This window comes from Mchenga conophoros, linkage group LG9 (assembly GCF_057382185.1).
Source record: "Mchenga conophoros isolate Kocher_MC1m ecotype Shallow Benthic linkage group LG9, M_conophoros_male_GT1.1, whole genome shotgun sequence".
In the NCBI taxonomy this organism is placed as follows: domain Eukaryota; kingdom Metazoa; phylum Chordata; class Actinopteri; order Cichliformes; family Cichlidae; genus Mchenga; species Mchenga conophoros.
In genome coordinates, this window is record NC_140534.1 from 34,996,102 (window position 1) to 35,018,118 (window position 22,017).

The following is a 22,017-nucleotide window of genomic DNA, read 5'->3' on the forward strand; positions in this document are numbered from 1 at the left end:
ATGTCAGCTCACGCTCGCAGTGACTGCTTAATGACTTCTGAATGCAGCATTAATGCGCTCGCCGTCGCTGTGATAGATTTCTGATGGCGAGAATCAGCAGCAGCTTTAACGATATTTCACTGCAGCCAAATTTACACTCGGCCGTCCCCAGAGACCCACGGAGCCTGCAGAGAGTTAGTCAGCATTTAAACTGAACACAACACCTGGCTGACGACCGCACTCGCTGCCTACCTGTAGAAGTGAGCTTTGATGCGCTCCTTGATCAGCCAGAGAGGATGATGGGATTGGTTGTGGAGGTTGCGGCCCACCTTTTCCAAGATCTTTGGAGTGACGTTGGTGAAGTCATCACGCGGGTATGACTGGCCTAACACCTGCGCCGAGTCCTGACCAATCACAGACTGAGGGGCGTGGCCCTTCGTGCTCAGCCGTCTCCATGACGCTGCGCAGCCATTAGGCCAGAACTCTGACAGGAGGTGGCGAAGAAGAGGGCGGGGCCAAGGCTGAAGATAAGGGAGGACTGACGGGGCGAATATCATGATGACAAATCCAAGAAGCTGCAAGGACAAAACAAGGTCAATAAAATATGTGGAAAATGTTGGTTTCATGTTATAAACACATCAAAAAAGCCACAAACATCAGCTGTAGTTTTATCGCCATGAAAACGTCACCTGAAAAACGCGAAGGACGTTTGTTTAAAGGTCTGTTTGTGTTTCGACAGCCTGGAAAGCAACGAGGAAATAAACTAGGAAACAAAAGATGGCGCCAGGCAACAAGGTCACCTAGAGATGGAAGATGTTGCACTTTTGATTGCACCGGTCGCCTGGTGGGAGGCAACCAGTCTCCAAACAGCTGCTGCTAAACACAGATCATCTACACATTGCAACAATCTGTTTGTGGCGATGGGCGTGGCCTGTCTGTCTCCTCTGCAGTAGGCTGCGAGTGTGCAACACTGCACGATGACTGCACAGGTTGCCTCTCACCTGGCAGCCCGTCTCCAAACAGTCGCAGTCCGACTTTGAGCCAAGTCAGTTTGTGGTGATCAGACTCTCGGGGAAACTATAACAACTATAACCTCATAGCTGTTGATTTTTCAGATCCATCTGCAGTCAGAGTCGGAGTGAATCTCAGCAGGTACTGGACTTTGACAGGACTGCCTCTTCCCTTCCTATTCCTGTTAAACTGATAATAATAATAATAATATGTAATCATATGCCATCAGCGTATTGAAAACAGCTTTCCTGGGGCTGTGTTGGGTCACTAAAGGGCAGCAAAACTCCTAAAGATGCTCAATTTCTGAATGAGCAGGGACAGAATGACATGTTTCTCCATCTGATTACTCATATTTGCTTCTCTTAAGGTCTGCTTAGGTCTCGGCCGACCCCTGAGGTAAATATCTGTCTCTTCAGCTCATAAATGCTCCGCCGTGTTCACCCGCTCCTCTCTGACTGCGACTGCCTGCTGTTTGCTGCCGGGTTCAGGTGTTCGCCGATCAATCAAAGAGGCTTCAGTCTCCGAATTTATCATTTGCGGTGAAAAGGGTGGGGAGGGAAATGAGGAGGACGTGAATCAGAAGCGTAAAAATAAAACGGCAGCGTCTCAGCGGAGGTCAGATCAGGTGAGCGCTGCGGCTGCCGGCTTCATTTATAATTGCACTAATGGACAAACATCGAAAACAGCAAAGGTTAAAACGAGGCACCATCCTTTTACTGCTTTCCATCATTTATCCTCTGACAGGAGGCGACACCATCGCCCTTTTACCCACACCCCTCAAATATTTGTACACACACACACACACACACACACACACACACACACACTCTTGAGGAGCATCCCTGAATAAGACAAAGGGTGTTGCATTGCAGTGGCATTGCAGCAGAAAGGATTATTGTTCCTTAATCCAAGAAGCTTTTTACCTTTCCTCTGCAGCTGGTGTCATATTATACTGAACCGTACAGGCCAGCACGGAGGTCTCACACACACACACACACACACACAAACCTGTTTCTTCCAGAAAACACATCTCAAGGTTATTCTGACTTTAACAGGATGATGGAGTCGAGAGGTATTACTCTGAGGTGACACAGCCTGAATCGCCCACAGGCTTCACCATTCATCACGCCAGACAGTACCAAACAAAGATAGAATAAAAGCTGACAAATCAACAAATTCTTCCTCAGAGGAGCATTAATATATTCGGTAAAGGTCACGGCAGCTCGACCATGATTTGTCTTGTACACACTGTTCATAATTTGTTTGAAAACTGGCGCTAAAGGAAAGGTTATGCAAAGACCAGAACAGACGTCCTCTCTGTGGAGCTTTAATGTGTTTGTGGGCTTTACTGTCAGCGTCATAGATATTAATACACTTCTGTGAACTGAAACATTAAGCCTGAGGGGCAAAGAGAGGAAAACAAGCATCAGTTTAATGATGGGAGGTCAGTGTGGGTCCAACCTGAAATGGTTTGCCTCATATTTGTCCTCAGACGGTCAAGGCTTCAAGGATAAATGATCAAGAAGTTAACATCTGACATGTGGAGTCCCTCAGGGCAGCGTTTCGGGTCCTCTTATGTTTCTATTACATGTTTTAATAACGTGGAATCTGTAATTCATAAATTACTTTCTGGATGTCTGTGTGAGCTTTACTGATGACAACACTTAGTTATTGCACTAACAGCATAAATATATACTGCCCTGTCCACTCTGCTCAAAGTCAAAGTCAAAGTCAACTTTATTTGTCGATTCTGCCACATGTACAGGACATACAGAGAATAGAAATTGCGTTACTCTCAATCCCTAGATAAATAGCAAATGAACATTTAAATATATTTAAATATAAAAGTGATTAAAATATATGCTGCTGTGACAATGTGAACAACTCTGTGACGAATAAGGGCATCTTACCTCATCTTAAACCACACAGTTAGACTAAGCTGTTGAAGGAGGTAGCTGCTGAGCAGGTTCACCTCCACAGTCCAGGCCAGCAACAATCTTTGCAAGACCAGAAACTAAAAAGCTTCTTGTTCAGCATCAGCGATGGACGTAGAGGACGCCACCCTCTGGGTTACTGCATCCTGTTCTCAAGTCTCGAGGTGAGTGTTTTCCCCATATCAGTGTTTTGAAATTGGAGGGGAATTTAACGGTGACACCAAACACTCATTGGCTAACGACATGTCAATTTAAAGTCATTAACCAACGAGCCTACCCTGGATAATCCTCCTTTCTGAAGCCTGACCACAGGTATCGCCTTCAAACCTGGAAACTACGTCCATGTTTTAACTGCTTATGTTCACAAACACCAATGACTTAAATGTACTGAACTCTTCCCATTCCCAATAACTTCTGATATCTTTTTAAGCTCCTCCTACTCTGTGACCTGTTTGGGGTCAGCATCAGGTTCAGATCCACTTCCTCATAGGTCATTTTGACCTGTTTGGCAAACACTAAAAGAAATGTTATAACAAAGGAAGTGTTAGAGACTTGATTTGAAAGGAAGCATCTTCCAGCTTCAGCCTAGCTCTGACTCGACCCAGGTTTAGTCAGTGATACTTTCCCGATCACTGAAATGCAACATGTCATGAAGTCCAGGTCGGCCATTCGATCAAATAAATACATAAAAAGTCACTTTAATAACATCCTGATATTTGCACTGATTGGTTTTTGTTACACTGATTTTATCATTGTCTTTTGTTCTATTAGGTTTGCTGAGCTTCATAAAGATACTTTCTTATATTATACCAAAGCTTTGAAACAGCTTTTTACTGATTTATTGATCAATGCCACACGCTGGAGTAAAATGAGTAAAATCTTCAATCTCTCTGTGGACCTGAGAGAAACGTGAAGGCGTCTGTCATCCTTCTGACTAAAGGTCATGTGACCTATCCAGTCGCCCTGCAGTGGGCGTACCTGCCGCTGTCCCTCTGTGGGGGTTCAGTCTAATGATTTTTAAGACACAACACCTCCATCTTTCTTCTCTCGAGCGTCACTCTGAAAATGCGTCCAAAACTTGCCTCCGTCTCAGCTTCTGTCTCTTCCTTTTTCCTCTCGTCGGAGCTGACCTTCCTAGCATGCGATCAGCACCATATGCCTGTTCCCATGGCGCCAAACGCCGCCGCCACACATGCACATATGAGCGCCCACACACACGGACACACATGTAGAGTAAATACACATGGTTTATGTAATAAACTGCAGAGCTGGCATTAAGCTGCAGTTACCACGGACGGATGGAAACACGAGGCGCTTTACGGACCGCCGGCTGAACGAAAGTTTGCAGCTTCCAGAGAAGGAAATAAATTATTGTGATTTTAGAATATTTCTGGAGTTATAAACAACATTACACAACGCTTTGGTAGTGCCTCCGATTTTTGACTGTGGCAAAAAGAAATCCATCATAATCATATTAGTGTAACAGCATCAGCAAGTGTGAAAATGAAGAATCATCCCCAACGAGAAGATTGTCAGAAGATCAGAACCAATCGATGAAAACAACGATGGACACACTTCCTGTTGGGCCCATGAGCTTTGTGAGGCTGTTGTTTCAGCTTTTTTAATCTGGCTGTGACGGTCTGAAGTTTGGAAGAGTTCAAAGGTCTCAGCAAAACCTCAAAGAGCTCCCTATAGGTGGAGGAGGAGGTGGGGTTGGTGGATGGGTCAACCAAACATCAGACTGTAACGTTCGTGTTTCTTCATTTCCTTTATGTTTTAATATCACTTCAATCTTCAGCCTTTACAAAACAAAAAGCTGCTCTTAGTTTCTATTTCAGGTTACACACCTGAGTGACCTTTGAGTGAGGTCAAAGGTCACTCATCATAGTGACCAAATGAATATACCCAAGAGCAGAGAGAGGAAGCGAGAGACTCTAAAGAAGGAAAGGATTTTTTTTAAACAGAGTCGAGAAGTCGAGCAAAGCAAAACATTAGATCAGATCAAATTTTAATGAGTCCTGTGGCAGAGCGGCTGTGTACGGGTAACCACGCCGCTCTGCTCGCAGCTCCATGTTCGTTCACCCCGAGCCGTGTCCAAACACACACACAGATTAGGATGTTTAACAGCTGGAGTCGGTGTGTCTGAGAAGACTCTGACACGGCTGTTGACCTTCTGGAACATTTAATTTGGGAAAACAGGATGGAGAGAGTGCCAGGAACTCGTTCCCCCGAGCAGATGATTTCAGGGAAACGATGATTCCCTCCAGCTCGGAGGTGTTTACCAATAAGACTTCTGTTTAAACCCAGATGTTTCCCACGACGCTGTGAGTCGTCGTCCTTTTTGTCTCATGCGAAGAGCACAGAGATCACAAAGCTGCTGAGTTTATTCCTCCAGAGCTGCAGATTTTCCCCTCTTTGACTTTTTCTAAACCTCCAGACTCTCAGTGCACACTGGGACAGACTCCAAGTCCTCCGTCTCAGACTGCAGTGGGTATCTGCAGTCCTCCCTTTGACATGGAGGTCCTCTGTGAGGTGCAGCAGGTGGAGGACTGGCTTTAGAGTGAGGGTTGCTGTCGCAAACTAAAACGGTCGAGTCAGAGGAGTGGAATATTTTTGTATCAAACACAAACCAACACAGTGACATTACCAACACTAAAAATGTAAACTAGCCAACTGAAGACGGTTTGATTCAGGTCCGGCTGTATCTATTTTTTTTTTTTCTTCTTCTTTTTCTTTTTTCTTCTTTTTTTTTATATATTTTTTTCCTCTCTTCCCTCTAGCTTTGCCTCTCTCACATACCATAAATGTCTGTTGAAATACATCTCTTAAGTTTATTAGATTAATGATTTTCTGTGAGAAACACAAGTTTTTCTTCTTCAGGCTCAATCTGCCTACCATAGCAACAAAACAACAGACCACCCTTAATGCTCCCATTTCTAGAAAGGAAGTACTAAACGCTGTAAAAACTTTAAAGAACGGAAAAACCCCAGGACCTGATGTTTTAGTAGGGAATTTTATATTTTATTTTATTTATATTAATTTAGTAAGCTGTTAATACCCATTACTTAATATGTTTAATTATTCGTTATTGCATAATAGATTACCTCAGACTTTAAGGGAAGCTAATATCTCTTATTTTGAAGAAGGGGAAGTGTGCAAAGTCTTGTTCACCTTATAGACCGATAGCTCTTCTAAATGTGGACCGGAAGATACTTTCTAAAATATTAGCTACCCGACTCGAAATTATCCTGCCTGTAATTATTAAAGAAGATCAAACAGGCTTTATAAAAGGCCGTAATTCCTGTAATAATGTCAGGCGCCTTCTCAATCTAATTAAGCTGCTCAGCAAAGGAACATGGGTGGTTTGGTGCTTTCTCTGGATGCTGAAAAAGCTTTTGACCGGATAGAATGGACTTAGTTATTTTACACTTTAAATAAATTCAGTCTTGGTGATAATTTCATTAAGTGGGTAAAAATTTTGTATGATAATCCTCAGGTGTCCATTTTGTCTTTTTTTTTTTTTTTTTTTGCCTGTCCCGTTTGGCTCTTTTGCCATCAGAATTATTGTCTAAAGGCAAAGAAAGATGCCCAACGCCCATTTTGTCTAATGGACTGAAATCAGATAGTTTCCCATTGTTTAGAGGAACGAGGCAAGGCTGCCCACTGTCACCTCTTTTGTTTGCTATTGCCATTGCCATCGAACCGTTAGCCAAGGCGATAAGGACAGCACCTAATGTATGGGGCCTGCGAATCGATTATGAGCATAAGATCAGTTTATATGCAGATGATGTTTTAATATTTATTTCTGATCCAGGGACATCAATACTGGTTTTACTTAAGGCTATGCCAATTGGGAGCCCTAATTCAGTGCCAACTGGACTGTTTTCTTTCCCCTTCAAGCGGTCCACCACAGGTTTTGTATACTTAGGGATATTTATAACTCCAAAATTTAAACAAATGTATAAAGCAAATTTTGTCCCTCTGTTCGAGAAAGTAAAGCAGGATTTGGAGAGATGGAACTACCTACCTGTTTCCTGGCTAGGACGTATAGCTTTGGTTAAGATTAATATTTTGCCTCGACTGTTATTATCCTGTTCAAAGGATTCCAGTTATATTTTGAAATAGGGTGATGAAGCATCTGAATGGCTGGCTAAGCTCTTTTATATGGAGCAAACGCAGACCAAAGCTTAAGATGGCTACAGTACAGATCAGATCAAATTTTAATGAGTCCTGTGGCAGAGCGGCTGTGTACGGGTAACCACGCCGCTCTGCTCGCAGCTCCATGTTCGTTCACCCCGAGCCGTGTCCAAACACACACACAGATTAGGATGTTTAACAGCTGGAGTCGGTGTGTCTGAGAAGACTGACACGGCTGTTGACCTTCTAGAACATTTAATTTGGGAAAACAGGATGGAGAGAGTGCCAGGAACTCGTTCCCCCGAGCAGATGATTTCAGGGAAACGATGATTCCCTCCAGCTCGGAGGTGTTTACCAATAAGACTTCTGTTTAAACCCAGATGTTTCCCACGACGCTGTGAGTCGTCGTCCTTTTTGTCTCATGCGAAGAGCACAGAGATCACAAAGCTGCTGAGTTTATTCCTCCAGAGCTGCAGATTTTCCCCTCTTTGACTTTTTCTAAACCTCCAGACTCTCAGTGCACACTGGGACAGACTCCAAGTCCTCCGTCTCAGACTGCAGTGGGTATCTGCAGTCCTCCCTTTGACATGGAGGTCCTCTGTGAGGTGCAGCAGGTGGAGGACTGGCTTTAGAGTGAGGGTTGCTGTCGCAAACTAAAACGGTCGAGAGTGTGCCTGAAGGATCCATCCACCCACTAACGTCCTGTCACTCATCGAGCCAAAATCGGGATCAGTCGAAACGACCCTCCACCCACAGGAGGAGCAGATTGATGAGGGTCAGGCGGAGGTTTGGTGGACCTGCTGAGACGCCCGATTCACAAATGTGCTTGTCACAAACAATCTCTGATTTCCTGACGTACTCAAGCTTTCATTACTTTCACATGCAGAGGCCTGCGATGTCCACGTGCGATCAAGAGACTTGGACAAACTCTTTAGCCGAGTCCCAGCAGAGGGAGGCGTGTATTCAAACACCCTTTTTCCAAATTCAGCACAGGCTTCAGAAGAAGGAACACGTACTGAAACAACAAAAATAACTTCCCACACGTCTTTTTCTGAGCAAGGCTTAAGGTTCAGACCAAGATTAGTCTTTTAAAGATGAGCACATGAGTGGCTGAGTCAAAGGCGAGCGTCCAATCTGTGTGCGGCGGTGGGTAAAAACCGTTTCCACACTCCGCTGTTTCTTTAATAAATGAACAAATAAAGTATCCAACAAGAGAAATGTGACAAATTACTGTTGCAGATAAAATGTGTGGCGATGGAGGAAGTGAAACATGATTCATCATGTGTGAAAGTTGCTGAGAAATTCCCTTGTTTGGCTGCCAGTAAGTTGTTCTGACTAACCAGCATCGGGCTGCAGCCAACGGTGAAGCTGTGATGTGACTTCTGAAGCTGCCAGCTGAAGAAAGGTGGCAAGAGAGACGGCGCCAAGGACGCGCTGCGGCGCTCCGTCCAAACACGACAAGAAAGGGAAAAAAGTCCAACGCGCGTCAGAAAGACGGAGAAAAGAAGTCTGGATGTGACAAAAAACGAAGACAGCGGGAAACACGGCGCCTCAGACAAACCCGACGGGCGCCGAGGTTACAGTGTCACGTGAACACGCACGCGCAGGCGCACGTGATGAAACGGACGTCAGTCAGACGTGAAGTTCAGCGCCGTGCGAGTGACACGAAGACGTAAAGCGACACACAAACGCACACAGAGGCGTTCTCCAGCAGCGGATTTAGCGCAGAGGGATTCATTCAGCCTGTAAAAAGTGACGCCGTGATGGAGAGAGGCGGTAAATTACACACTGCAGAGGGAGAGAGGAGCAGGGAGAGGCCTGCAGGCACAGAGACGTACTGTACCTGACATAAATTCATCCAGCAAACGTCCATCCGAGGCAGGACGCTCTGGGACCTCAGCTAAACCGAGGCTGCGCTTAAAGGTGAGAGAAATTCTGTTTATGAAAGGCTGTTTAGGAAAGTTACAGGCAAATAGCATCCATCCATTTTCTGCTGCAGCCGCCTCCTCCAGAAGAAGGAGGCCCTGATGCTGCAGGGCCTCCTCCTGGTAGGACATGCCTCACCTAGGAGGCCTTCTAATCAAATACCCAAACCATCTAACTGCCTCCTTTTGATGTGGAGGAGTAGTGGCTCTATTTTGAGCTCCTCTGAAAAGATGGAGCTCCTCATCCAGTCCAAGGCGGAGCCCAGACTCCCTTCAGAGGAAACTAATTTCTGCTACTTTGGTCTGATTTGGTTTGATCTCATTGTTATGGTCACTACACAGAGCTGGAGGTGAGCATAGGAACGTAGCTGTAGAGGTTAATCTACAGCAGCATCACTGCCGTTCCCATTCACAGGCTAATGCTAACTGCTAATGCAACCAGCTGGCCAAGCGTTCATTTGAATCCTGTTTAATCCAAACCCTGCTGCATATACAGGAGCCTGAGTGATCACTTTAGTTTTTATTATTCCTGTGCAGAAACCAAAGATGGAGAAAGAGACAGCAGTCAAAGTCAGAGGAGTGGAATATTTTTGTATCAAACACAAACCAACACAGTGACATTACCAACACTAAAAATGTAAATTAGCCAACTGAAGACGGTTTGATTCAGGTCCGGCTGTATCTAAATAAAACTATAAGTATATGTTGTACACGTCTGAGGACAGCTTGCATGTAAACAGGTGCTTACACTCAGGGACCTTTTGACGTCTGGCACGTCCCCGAATTCATTTATCTATTTGTTTCTGTACGAGTCTGTGTGTGCGTCCGTACTGTGTGTGTCAACGTTAATGAGAGGACGAAGGTTATTTTTAAAGGTTAAACTTCACAGTGACAGCCTGATGGTGGTAGCCGTAGGCGGGAGGGCTCCGGGGCAATGATGGCGTCTTTCCCAATTATTGACCTGTTTTGTTTCCTCTGCAGGAAATGAACAGAAGTCATGTGATGTCCTCTGAAGTGATGGAAACCCGACGGCGTGTGAATGAGCAGGTGGCTTCTCTCTCGCCGCCTCTGCAGGAGCATCAGTGTCACTCGCCCCCTCCCATCAGAGGGAGTCCCTCTCTGGCACTGTGACCACTTCCTGCGGCTCACGTCTGTCTTCCTGTTCACGACACACACAACTCACTCGTCAGCACAGACAGTTACACAACCTGGGACGCCCCCCTCTCGCCGTTATTCTCCCTGAATGAAATGCAGAGTGGTGATGGTTTAACGCAGTAAAAATACACATCGATTAACATCTTTTATGAGCCGTAGAGGAGCATTAAACTCACTTCTATCCTTATAATGACAGATTTTTAAAGATGTTACCCTGTGATGCATGACTACATGATTTTTTTTTTATGTCTACAGTAAATTATGCACCCAATAATGGACTACGTATATCATTTTTATCTTACTTTGTAGAGACTAAACCTTCTAGGCTAGTCTACTGCCATGATAAACGTGCACTTTAACATTTTCTTCATGTATTACTAACTATTTTAATGCAATAAGATCTTCCCCGAATCTCTCTGCTGCCTCCAACAGCCTGTGGAGTCTTTTCTGTACGATGCACAATAAATTTGAGTGAAGGGTTAGATACTCGTACCCACTCAGAACACCTCTATTTCCCTTTTTAGCTCCAACAGTTAGCAACACTAGCTAGTATTAGCTTAGAAATAGAGTTGACTAATCACAAATGTCACGAAATGACACACAAGAGGACAAAAGGCCGTCTTTATTGCGCCTGATGTTAGCTAACATCAGATTAGCTAACATCAGGCACCGCAGCTAAGTTAAAGCTAGCCGGCAAACTCGGATACAATTGGCTAGCTACTTTAAGCAGCTAAACTGATCCATGACACATATTTCAACTAAACTACACAAGATTTTAGACATCAGTGGCAGAAAGCAAAGATGTGTAAGTAACACTTGCTTTCCAAAGTAACAGCCAACATGGTGGCAGTTAGCCAGCTAGCTGTAAATTAGCTATGCAGCATCTATCTGACACTGATGGAACTTTACATCCAAGTCAGCTTTGCTATTACTGCACTAACACTGAGGTATACACCACACTCACCACTTCAGCAGGTATCAGGTGTTCAGCTGCTTGCTAACACAAATATCTAATCAGCTAATCACATGGCACCAACTCAGGAGTTGCTAAAGTTTAAACATCAGAATGGAAAGAAATGGGATTTCAGTTACTTTGAACGTTGTATGGTTGTTGATCCCAGATGAGCTCGACAGAGTACTGCAGGGATTTACGGACACAACCGTCTCTAGGGTTTACAGAGGATCGTTCAACGCCTTTCTGCTAAAAACAGGGAACTGAGGTTACAATTCACACAGCTCACCAAACGCCGCCCGGCTTGATGAGTTTTTGCTGCGACATTCAGATAGTAAACCTGGTTTTAAAACATGATGATGAGCTCACGGCACTCAAATGGCCTCCAAATTCACCAGACCTCAGGAACCTTTGGGCTGTGGTGCAGCAGGATTCATATCACAAATGCAGCAAACAAATGTGCATCAGCTCTGTGAGGCTGTTGTGCCAACATGGACCCAAATCCCTGAGGAGCGTTTCCAGCTCCTCACTGAATGGCATGAATAATTAATGCAGCTCTGACATACAGTTCATACGATAGAGCGAGACTTCAGGACAGTGTGGCGCGACTCACTGCTCAGGTTCGTGCTTCCTGAACACAATGTGTGTGTGTTCTTTAGCAATAATAGGTTGTAAGCTTTATGGATCATGTATCTGTAGCAAGTTTCAAATCTTCTCAAGTTAATTATCACAGAAACCCAGTGAAACCTGGATCTGCCTGAGGGAAACGAGCCTGCCCAAACTCTGATGGATGGTTGAGAAAACGCTCGTGAATCATTTCAGATTTGTAGCATCCTGTCGAGTTTAATCCACCTTCCTTCGTTTCACTCTGACTTCCAGCTTCACACTGTTGTGTTTACATTTGATCTGTCCTCGTATCGGCTTAATAAATCCCCCGCGAGGCGCTCTGAGTCATGCTGACCTGTACGAATGTGTTATACTAATAAAGTTTGACTGATTGATAAAGTTTTTCATGTGCGCGTGGTTCTGCTGCTGCTGAGGAACGTTGGTTATTTCATGACCTGCGGTGTGAAGGAGGACAGTTATCTGCCTGACACGCTGTATATATGCAGCCATAAAGCAGCGCGACTGCAGCATCTATGCATCAGAGTGTGTGTGTGTGTGTGTCATGATAAGTGTGCCTGTGGGGCGGCCGGGCTGCAGCAGGATTTACAGGCGCTGTGGTCGATACAGCAACGTTTATTTAAAACAGCACGTCCCGGAACGACCCCGCATCCATCTTCACTCCTCCTCCTCCTCCCCAAGCTTCTCTTTAACCCCCCTACACTGTCACCTCGTCCTCCTCCTCCTCCATCTTTGTTGCATCTGTTGAAGCAGCACCCCACACACAGTGCTCACAAAGGCTAAAGGTTCGCTTGATTTATAGACGCTAGAGCAGAAGTGAGCTGTCAGGAGAGGCTAACAAGAAAAACAAAATAAAACTGATGGTCTGGGAAGTAAAATGTGCCTCCAAACTGCTTTGTTTTAAACTGAAATAAACAACAAACCGCTGCTCACGCCGCAGAGTGTGGAAACAAGGACGTAGCCACCGTGCAAATATTAGCAAACGCTCTCCTTAAAAGCTTTCAGCTTGATTTCAACACCATCCTAGCTTTTTGAAGGTCCCACGTATGAGGCTGCGGTAGAGTTCTTATCATAGATTTAGCATCACGGTTGTATTTAAAACACAGCCTATAGCCACTGTGACGTCAGCAAGGAGCAGACGGCCGAGTTGATTAAACTCCACCGAGACAGCGGTGACGCTAATCAGAAAGATAGACCGTCACATTTCACCGCTGTTTACTTCCGGCCGACCCGACCTTCTGAGGACCCGCCCACGTAGACCGCGAAGGCCGGGTCCTCAGGAGGATGCAGCCCATGAATTTGGACACGATTAAAACTCTGGAACAAACGGGAAGCATTCCAGTCTTTCCTTTATTAATCTATAAAAATAAATAAACATACAATAAATACACGATGACGTCTGGTTTGCTGTTAGTCAAATTTAGGTTACTTGTGTTGGTTTGGTACTGATAGTTTTTAAAAGCATTAGCTAACTCATTGGCTAATGCTAACTGAATATCCAGACAATGTGATTGGTCAGTTGCAGCACTGACCCTGGACAACACTACAATGATGGTGTAGGAAAAACGCCAACACATCGGATCACGCCCATAACGCTGCCATCACCATGTTACAGATGATGTGATACGCTTCATATCAGGAGCCGTTTGTCACTCTGCAGTTCTTCTTCTCAGCGTAACCAGAGGTTTGCACTGTGAGACTGTCACTACTGCACAGTACTGCAGCTCAGCGTCCATCATCCTGTTTGTTCTTCCTCTCCTGCAGTCTGCTGTCGTCTCTGCTCACACAGACACTCTCTTCTCTGCAGCGACAGAAACTTTACTTTTATTCTGAGTCCAGTTAAACGAGGGGAGATGCTCGGGAGAAGCTGCCTTCACCACACTGAGTATGATGGAAGAAAAAGGAGAAAAAGTCTCCTCCAGCTTCCTGTTTCCCACCTGAACCAGTCACATGACTGAAACCAGCTTTGAAGAACAGACGTCCAGTTAAACCTGCGTCAGCTTTAATCATGGCTTTAAAAACCCCTTCCAGGAGCCTCCGGGTCACTGCGGCACTGCAGGAAACACCTGAAACACCTGAGCAGTGCCGGCTTCACGTGAGGGAGTTTGTGAATGAAACAGCAGCGATGCTCGTAGATGAGCATTATTTATCCTCCCTGATTTATTTGTTTTCATTGTAATACTCCTTTTTTCCTTCTCATTGTTCATTAATATTACATGGAGGCTCTGTGCCGTCGGCAAACTCTTTGTCTTCATGGAAATCCAGTCCGGCAGCGGCAGCTCGGAGCTTCTTTATGAATGTAAGAGGCCGGTCGGTCGGTCAGTGCATCGATCGGTCGGAGCCGTCGCCGTCCTGAGGGACAGCGAGGGCCGATCCGAATCAATCATCCTCTGTTGTGGCAGCTCAAAGCTCGGTTTTTCTCCCCCGATCTGTCAGATTCAGCAAACAGCAGCTGGAATATGTGGAGCCGGCAAAACACAAAGATAACTGAAGTTCCCGTACAGCAGGCCGACGACCTTCACTGCCAGGGCCGGAAATATCTGCACGGAGTCAGAAGACCTGAAGCTTATGACAGCGACAGAGTCTATCCAGCTCACAGGCCACCACAGTCCAGAGGACGCCACAAACACCACCGTGAGCACGGATGAAGCCCATCGGGTGACCGGCGTCGCGCCGTAAGCCGGATGTGTTTATCAGCGTGTAGCTGCAGAGCCCTGCAGGACACCGAGTCCGACCTGTGCTGCTGCAGGTACGCCCAGCTGCACGAACTTTAGCAAGAAACTAAACTTTTAGCAAAATAAAGACAAAAATAATGCAGGTTGAGTTTAATTTGACTGAAGTCTGAGAGCAGATGGAGCTCATCAAACAAATCTCTCACATGAGGATTCATCCACGCTAGCCCCCGAGGTTCAGCTAGGTTTCTTTTCTTAATTTAGTGCTTGGGTGGCACATTTTTAAAGAACATATGTAAAGAACCGCGGCTGTTGCAGCTGTTGCAGCTGTTGCAGCATGCGCAGTGGTTAAATGTAAACAAACTCTTTTTATTATCCTACTTCTTAAAGTTCATGAATGCAACAAACACAAAGATGAGGCATTACTGTCAGGAGTATGCAAAGTAAAAAATTATCACCCACGATGCACTGCAGCGTCGCCACACGTGGAGGAACATGATTTACTGTCCTGGCGTGCTTTAGGCCTCAGACCTGGAGACTGGTCAACAGCCAGTATTGTTCCCTTACTGGTTTTGACTGGTTACTGGAGGTTGCTGGCAATCAGTGTCAAACTGATAGCTAAAGGCCCATTCAAGATCTACCTGGTAACCACTGGTTACTAGGGAAACACAGCTGTTCCGCAACCGCTACCTGCAACCATCAAAACCCTCTATTGGTTGCTAGGGGGTGCTCTTTGCCTTCAAAGTAAAAGCGGTGCCTTTTCAAATGTGTAGGTTATCGTAGAAATGCAACTTAAAGAGGCGCCATGTTCGGTGCTGTGGGCGTGGCTCGTTTAGCCATCAGACACACAACAGTGGCGGTACGGGCTACAGCGTCTCCATCTGCGCTCCCTGCCGCCATCATGGACCGACTGGGCGGTTCCAATGTTCTGAGCTAACAGACCAACATGAGGGGGCGCCCCTGCTGAACCCTCAGACTGGGAACTCTGGACCGCTGAATTCTCACTTCACGTCAAACATGATGTTAAATTATAGAGATTTCAATCAAGACAAAATCAGAATGATGATTATTTTGTGACCCAATCACGTGGCGTGGCTTTGGATCCCTGGGCGAGCCGAGTCCAAGACAAAACATCTCATCTTTCTGTGCCGCCCGCGCGAGCGGAGAAACCTGTACGGCTTAAATGTAATTGAGATGAAAGGTGTTTGTAATATTGACGCTTTCTGCCTCAGAACGTTCAATAATTCAGCGCCGACAGCAGCTCGCTTTAAAGTCGCTCTGATCGCTCAGGTTCTCACAGTCACTGGTAAAAATAACTTTGGATGGAGCTTCACCTCTGACTGCAGGACGACCTGAAACACCGACCACCTGTGAGTGTGTGTGTGTGTGTGTGTGTGTGTGTGTGTGTGTGTGTGAGAGAGAGAGACAGGAAGTGTGTAGGCGTGAGAATCCTGGCTGCGATACAGTAAACATATGCTGAGGAGACACTGGAAAGATTGCAAATTGGAAATTGAAACTATGCTGCAAACACACACACACACACACACACACACACACACACACACACACAGGGAGGGGTTTTTAGCCAATTTCGGCGCTTTGCAATTCATATCTGCCGTGTTTGGGGATTTGATGGAGGCAGACGTTTAGCTGTCACCCACACACGGCGGCGTCCTCTGGGTGTGACGGCAGGCAGGAATCTGCTCGCTGATAATTACACAGTATTGGCACGACGCTGACACATTTCAGCAGCTTTATGAAAACACGCTGCGGCTGTAAATAGACAAAGTGTTTGTATGAAAATAAAATGCAAAACGAGCCGTGAAATTCTGAACGAGACAAATGGAAGACGGTTCATTTGGAGGCTGCAGATCCCCGACAGAGACGGTAATGTTTCATTTATTCTTATAAAACAGAAACACGTCGCAGATGAAGGTCTGATTTGCTCACATTTAATGTTGGCAGATAAACTCAGTCACTCAAAGCTTGTTGGAAGTCAGAATGAACGAAACGGCAACAATAAATAACATACAGAAATGAAAGAGTGACTTCCTAAAAAGGCTGTAGTTAACAGAATATATGATTAGAATAATTATGATTCCTGTTGTCACCCAGACCCTTTAAATAAAAAAAGTTTGGCCTTCTTTGCTGTTATTTAAAACCGGATGACAGGAGAGTGTGGAGAAGGATTATTACAGGATTTATTACATTTCTATTTTTTTAAGTTTAATTTCAATTTCTAAATTTTATTTTCCTCTTTTTTTATTTACATTTTTCCAATTTTATACTCAATTTCTAAACTTTTTACTTAAATGTTTACCTTTTTTTAAATTTAATTTTCACCTTTTTTGCATCCTATTTCTTATTTTTTTATTTTTTTACATGGAAATGTTGCATTTTATTTCCTTTTGTTTTCCTTCTGGATTTATTCCTGTAGGCACCAACTTCACATGCCTACTTTGATTTGTAGTTTACTGTTGATATTGCTGATTAGCGATCTTTGGTCCTCTGTCTTTCATGCACCAAAGCTGCATTATTAGCATTAGCTGACTCATAAAGCTGCTCTCCGTGTTGGAGCTGACTATGATCCACCCAGGAAAGTGTTTCATGATTTAGCAGTGGGATCATTTCCTTCTGGTCCTCCTTTCACAACCAGAGGAGTCGCCCCCTGCTGGCCACTAAAAAAATGCAGACTTAAGGCACCCACACTGGCTTAACTATGTCCATTATTTCCATGGAGTCAGTGGTGGAAGCCGCTCGCTGAGCCTGGTTCTGTTGCAGGTTTCTTCCAGTTAAAGCAGACGTCTTCCTCCTCAGCGTTTGCAGAGGCTGCCCTGACTGCATTGTTGGGTTTTACCTTAGAATAAAGCAGCTGCAGGTGACTGCTGTGAGCCACACTCTGAATGTGTTTAGGGACCGAGTCACTGCTGGAGCCTCTAGTGGACATTAGAGGAAGTGCAGTTTTTGACCCTTATTCCTTGCCTTGAATGTCGTCTTCAGACCCACAGTCAGACTTTAAGACTCACGGTTCCTCCTGAACAGCAGAACGTTCCTGAGAACGGCTCAGATCACAGAGGATAACGCAGAGCGCCCAATGAAATCGAAAGCTTGTTTTTTATCCACCTGTCTGCAGATAAACTCTGACTCTCTGGTTCTGGAGAGCCAGCTTATGGCGTGATCCTTTAAAACCGAGTCGGGATCTTCTTTATGCACAGCGGCTGTTCTTCACTGGAAACTGCCACGTCTGTAGAAACCAGAGCGGCGGAGGAAGCGTGCGAAGTCGGCGGCTGGCAGGTGCGAGCCGTGTTGAGAGGTAATTGGCGGCAGAGCGAGGATGAAAGGCTGATCAGGTGACGTGCAGGTCGACCTGACTGACAGCACAATCCTCCACGTGCAGGCGTGCTCTGCCTCGACAAATGTGACCGAATCTCAGGAGGAAGTAGAGCGTGTGATCCGTTCTGTGATCTATCAGGTCAAACGTAAGACTGTAGTTCAACAAAGACAGATCAGGAAGGCAGTAACGAGGGAGGGGAGCTGCTCTCCGGGGGGGCTGATCACTGTAGGACACATGAGCACAAACCACACGTCTGGTTTTCACTCTCACTGATAACTCATTAACCCTTTAAAGACCATCACAGACCCAAGTCCACCAGAGTTTATCTTCATATTTTTACCTGCTGCAGTGACGTTTTTGAGCATTTCAACTTGCTGTACATCAACACAACCGTTAAATTCACATTTTCATAATATGTATGCATTAAGTCCAGAGTAACCACAGGAACATCCCTACTGAGGTGCGTCCCTCAAAACTGTCAATGCAAAGAAGTTCGAAAGTCCAACCACAGGAGGTTTATTTCGAGTGTCGTCATAGTTTCATTTTTGAGAAATTTATAAACTGCAGGAAAAACAAAAATATTATTCTGCACAATTTGCAAAATAAAACAGTGTCAAAATAAAGTATTTCCAACAAAGTCAAACACACCAGCAAACATTTGAAAGGCTCTGCAAGGAAAAAGAACTACACTTCCCATGAAGAATGACATCACTTCCGGTTTTCACAGGTAATAGTGGAAATGCGATTGTTCGTACTGACGTTTTTCCACCATAGAAAGTGCTGTGAACAGCTGATCAGATCTGAATGCATGTAAGCTCTGGTTTCATGTGTAAAAACTATATTGCACTAGCTCATGTGGGGATTTAAAATTAGTTACACAATCGGGAGCGTGCCTTTAAAAAATGGGCTTTGAAAGGTTTTAAATAAATGAAGCTCTAATGTTTCAGTTCAGTGTAGAAGAAACTTTAACAATAACAGTTTCAACCTGACGCACCTGAACACCGAGTCACGCTGCCTCCATAAAAAAGAAAAACAAAGATTTATGACTAATTAAAAAAGACAAATTAAGAGTCAGAAGTTTCACTGTTATCTTGCACTTTTGAATTTTTATTACATTTTAACTTTGTCTAATTTTTTACAATTTTTTATCTTGTTACTTGCTCTTCAGTGAAAAATGACTTTGATGTTCTGACTTTGTATCAAAAGGGAGACAATTAGAATTTCAAGAGTATGATTTTTTTCATCTTTTCTTATGTAATGTCAGCTTTTTATTTCAAAATTAAGAGTTTTCTTTAGTCACCAGAACGTGGTTTATGTCGCAGTTAAGATATTTCAAAATAAGATTTGATGCTGGCTTTCTCTCCAATGAGTTTTATGTTGGAGTGTTGACTTATTTACCTAAACTGATGATGATGATGATGATGATGATGATGATCTCACAATGTCAGATTTTTTCTTACGTGACTTTTCGTTTAGTAATTTTGTTTCAACAGTTTAACTTTTTAATCTCAGAAGTAGACTTTCGATGTCACGCCAGGTCAGATGTTTTATTCTGTAATTTAGACTTATTGTGTCAAAGCATGGCATTTCCTGTTGCAGTGTTATATTTTATTTTGGAAATCCTCTAAATTTGATTTGGCATTAAATTTTTCACGTTCACTGTTTGGTTCGTAATTTCACCTGTGACACTGTGATTGTGGATAGACTGAAATCAGCTTCCACACTGATGGATCAAACAACAGCATCTATAACTCTGAGTGTGCTGTGTGGTGATCATGTTTATGTGTCTTGTGTTGCTCCTCACAGACACGCTGCTAATATGAAACATTATGAGGCTCTGGTAAAACAGCCGTCGTCAACCTGCAGCCACGAAGAGACTGAGCACAGCAGCAGCAGCGTCACAGAGCCACTCGGGCTCTTTTATATTCTCCTGTAATCTCGTGTCAGGCCCTCAGAGAGCCTGACACACTTCGCTGCCTCCTTATTAGCGCCTGAATGTTTTATTTTCACAGTTTTACCAAGTGCTCGGATCAGGACGGAGCCGGCGCTCACTTTCAGAGACCCACGAGGCCTCGCAGGTCATAAAACATGGATTCAGATGAAGGGAAGCGAGCGAGTCCCGACGAGCGGTGCGAGGACAACAGCAGGAAAACGCAGACTCGTGTTTAGAATCTGCACAAAGCCGAGGACGAGCATCGTCCCGGTGTGTCAGAGGCCACAATGGGAGTCCAGGAAGCACTTCACATATTATATAACAAAGCGAGTGTGTGTGTGTGTGTGAGACTGTAAGGTCTGCTGGGCTCAGCAGGTTCAGGAAGGACTTTATTGAACAGATGGAGGACACACGCACACACACACACACACACACACACACACACACACACACACACACAGAGAGAGAGAGAGAGCAGGGAAGCTGTACACACAGACATGCCAGAGAAATCAATTTGACATCCTGGGTGATATTTGGAGAGAAAAGGATTATCTCTCACACACACACACACACACACACACACCTCTGTATCTCCCCTCACCTCACAAAAATTAGCCCAGCAGCTAATTTGTCCTCTCTGACAGCAGAACAAATGCTAACGCTCCCCATCGCTAATACAGTTAGCATACCAGGCCGGGTCATTACTCGAGTCGGAGCGACTGTGCCTGCTGCCTCGAGCTCACCACACGCTACTAACAGTGATGGTGGCAGAGGAGCTGGATGGCACCCGCACCAACACCTAAACTCCTGCTCAGAGGTATGTTGGCACAATATCTGCCAGCTGATACAGGAGGAGGCAAGGCAGCAAGGACAGGAAAGCAGAAAGGAAGGAAAGGGAAGGAAGGAAGCAAAGAAAAGGAAAGTGGAAAGGAAGCAAAAAAAGGAAGCAAAGAAAAGGAAGCAAAGAAAAGGAAAGCAGAAAGGAAGCAAGGAAAAGGAAAGCAGAAAGGAAGCAAAGAAAAGGAAAGCAGAAAGGAAGCAAAGAAAAGGAAGCAAAGAAAAGGAAAGCGGAATGGAAGCAAAGAAAGGGAAGCAAAGAAAAGGAAGCAAAGAAAAGGAAAGCGGAAAGGAAGCAAAGAAAGGGAAGCAAAGAAAAGGAAGCAAAGAAAAGGAAAGTGGAAAGGAAGCAAAGAAAAGGAAGCAAAGAAAAGGAAAGTGGAAAGGGAAGCAAAGAAAAGGAAGCAAAGAAAAGGAAAGCGGAATGGAAGCAAAGAAAGGGAAGCAAAGAAAAGGAAAGTGGAAAGGAAGCAAAGAAAAGGAAGCAAAGAAAAGGAAAGCGGAAAGGAAGCAAGAAAAAGGAAGCAAAAAAAAGGAAGCAAAGAAAAGGAAGCAAAGAAAAAGAAAGCGGAAAGGAAGCAAGAAAAAGGAAGCAAAGAAAAGGAAGCAAAGAAAAGGAAAGCAGAAAGGAAGCAAGAAAAAGGAAGCAAGAAAAAGGAAGCAAGAAAAAGGAAGCAAAAAAAAGGAAGCAAAAAAAAGGAAGCAAAGAAAAGGAAGCAAAGAAAAGGAAAGCGGAAAGGAAGCAAAGAAAAGGAAAGCGGAAAGGAAGCAAAGAAAAGGAAGTAAAGAAAAGGAAGCAAAGGAAAGCAAGCAAAGAAATGGAAGCAAAGAAAAGGAAAGCGGAAAGGAAGCAAAGAAAAGCAAGCAAAGAAAAGCAAGCAAAGAAATGGAAGCAAAGAAAAGGAAAGCGGAAAGGAAGCAAAGAAAAGGAAGCAAAGAAAAGGAAAGCAGAAAGGAAGCAAGAAAAAGGAAGCAAAAAAAAGGAAGCAAAGAAAAGGAAAGTGGAAAGGAAGCAAAGAAAAGCAAGCAAAGAAAAGGAAGCAAAGAAAAGGAAAGTGGAAAGGAAGCAAAGAAAAGCAAGCAAAGAAAAGCAAGCAAAGAAAAGGAAAGTGGAAAGGAAGCAAGAAAAAGGAAGCAAGAAAAAGGAAGCAAGAAAAAGGAAGCAAGAAAAAGGAAGCAAAAAAAAAGGAAGCAAAGAAAAGGAAGCAAAGAAAAGGAAAGCGGAAAGGAAGCAAAGAAAAGGAAGCAAAGAAAAGGAAAGCAGAAAGGAAGCAAGAAAAAGGAAGCAAGAAAAAGGAAGCAAAAAAAAAGGAAGCAAAGAAAAGGAAAGCGGAAAGGAAGCAAAGAAAAGGAAGCAAAGAAAAGGAAGCAAAGAAAAGGAAAGTGGAAAGGAAGCAAAGAAAGGGAAGCAAAGAAAAGGAAAGTGGAAAGGAAGCAAAGAAAAGGAAGCAAAGGAAAGGAAAGCGGAAAGGAAGCAAAGAAAAGGAAACAAAGAAAGGAAGCAAAGAAAAGGAAGCAAAGAAA

General features: G+C 44.4%; 1 protein-coding gene across 2 annotated transcripts in view; it reads right to left on the reverse strand.

The window, feature by feature from the left end:
- fars2 (phenylalanyl-tRNA synthetase 2, mitochondrial) overlaps positions 1–22,017 on the reverse strand; it is a 135,192-nt gene that overhangs the window by 98,481 nt on the left and 14,694 nt on the right. Inside the window, exons 1-2 of one of the 2 annotated variants that reach the window (XM_085285751.1) lie at positions 9,948–10,040; positions 232–554 (exon numbers count right to left, since the gene is read on the reverse strand). In XM_085285751.1, coding sequence (XP_085141877.1) covers positions 232–536 — 305 coding nt within the window. In that variant the 5' untranslated portion in view covers positions 537–554; positions 9,948–10,040. Of the gene's footprint in view, positions 1–231; positions 555–9,947; positions 10,041–22,017 lie in introns of those variants that run through there. The other variant, XM_085285750.1, reaches the window with a different exon arrangement.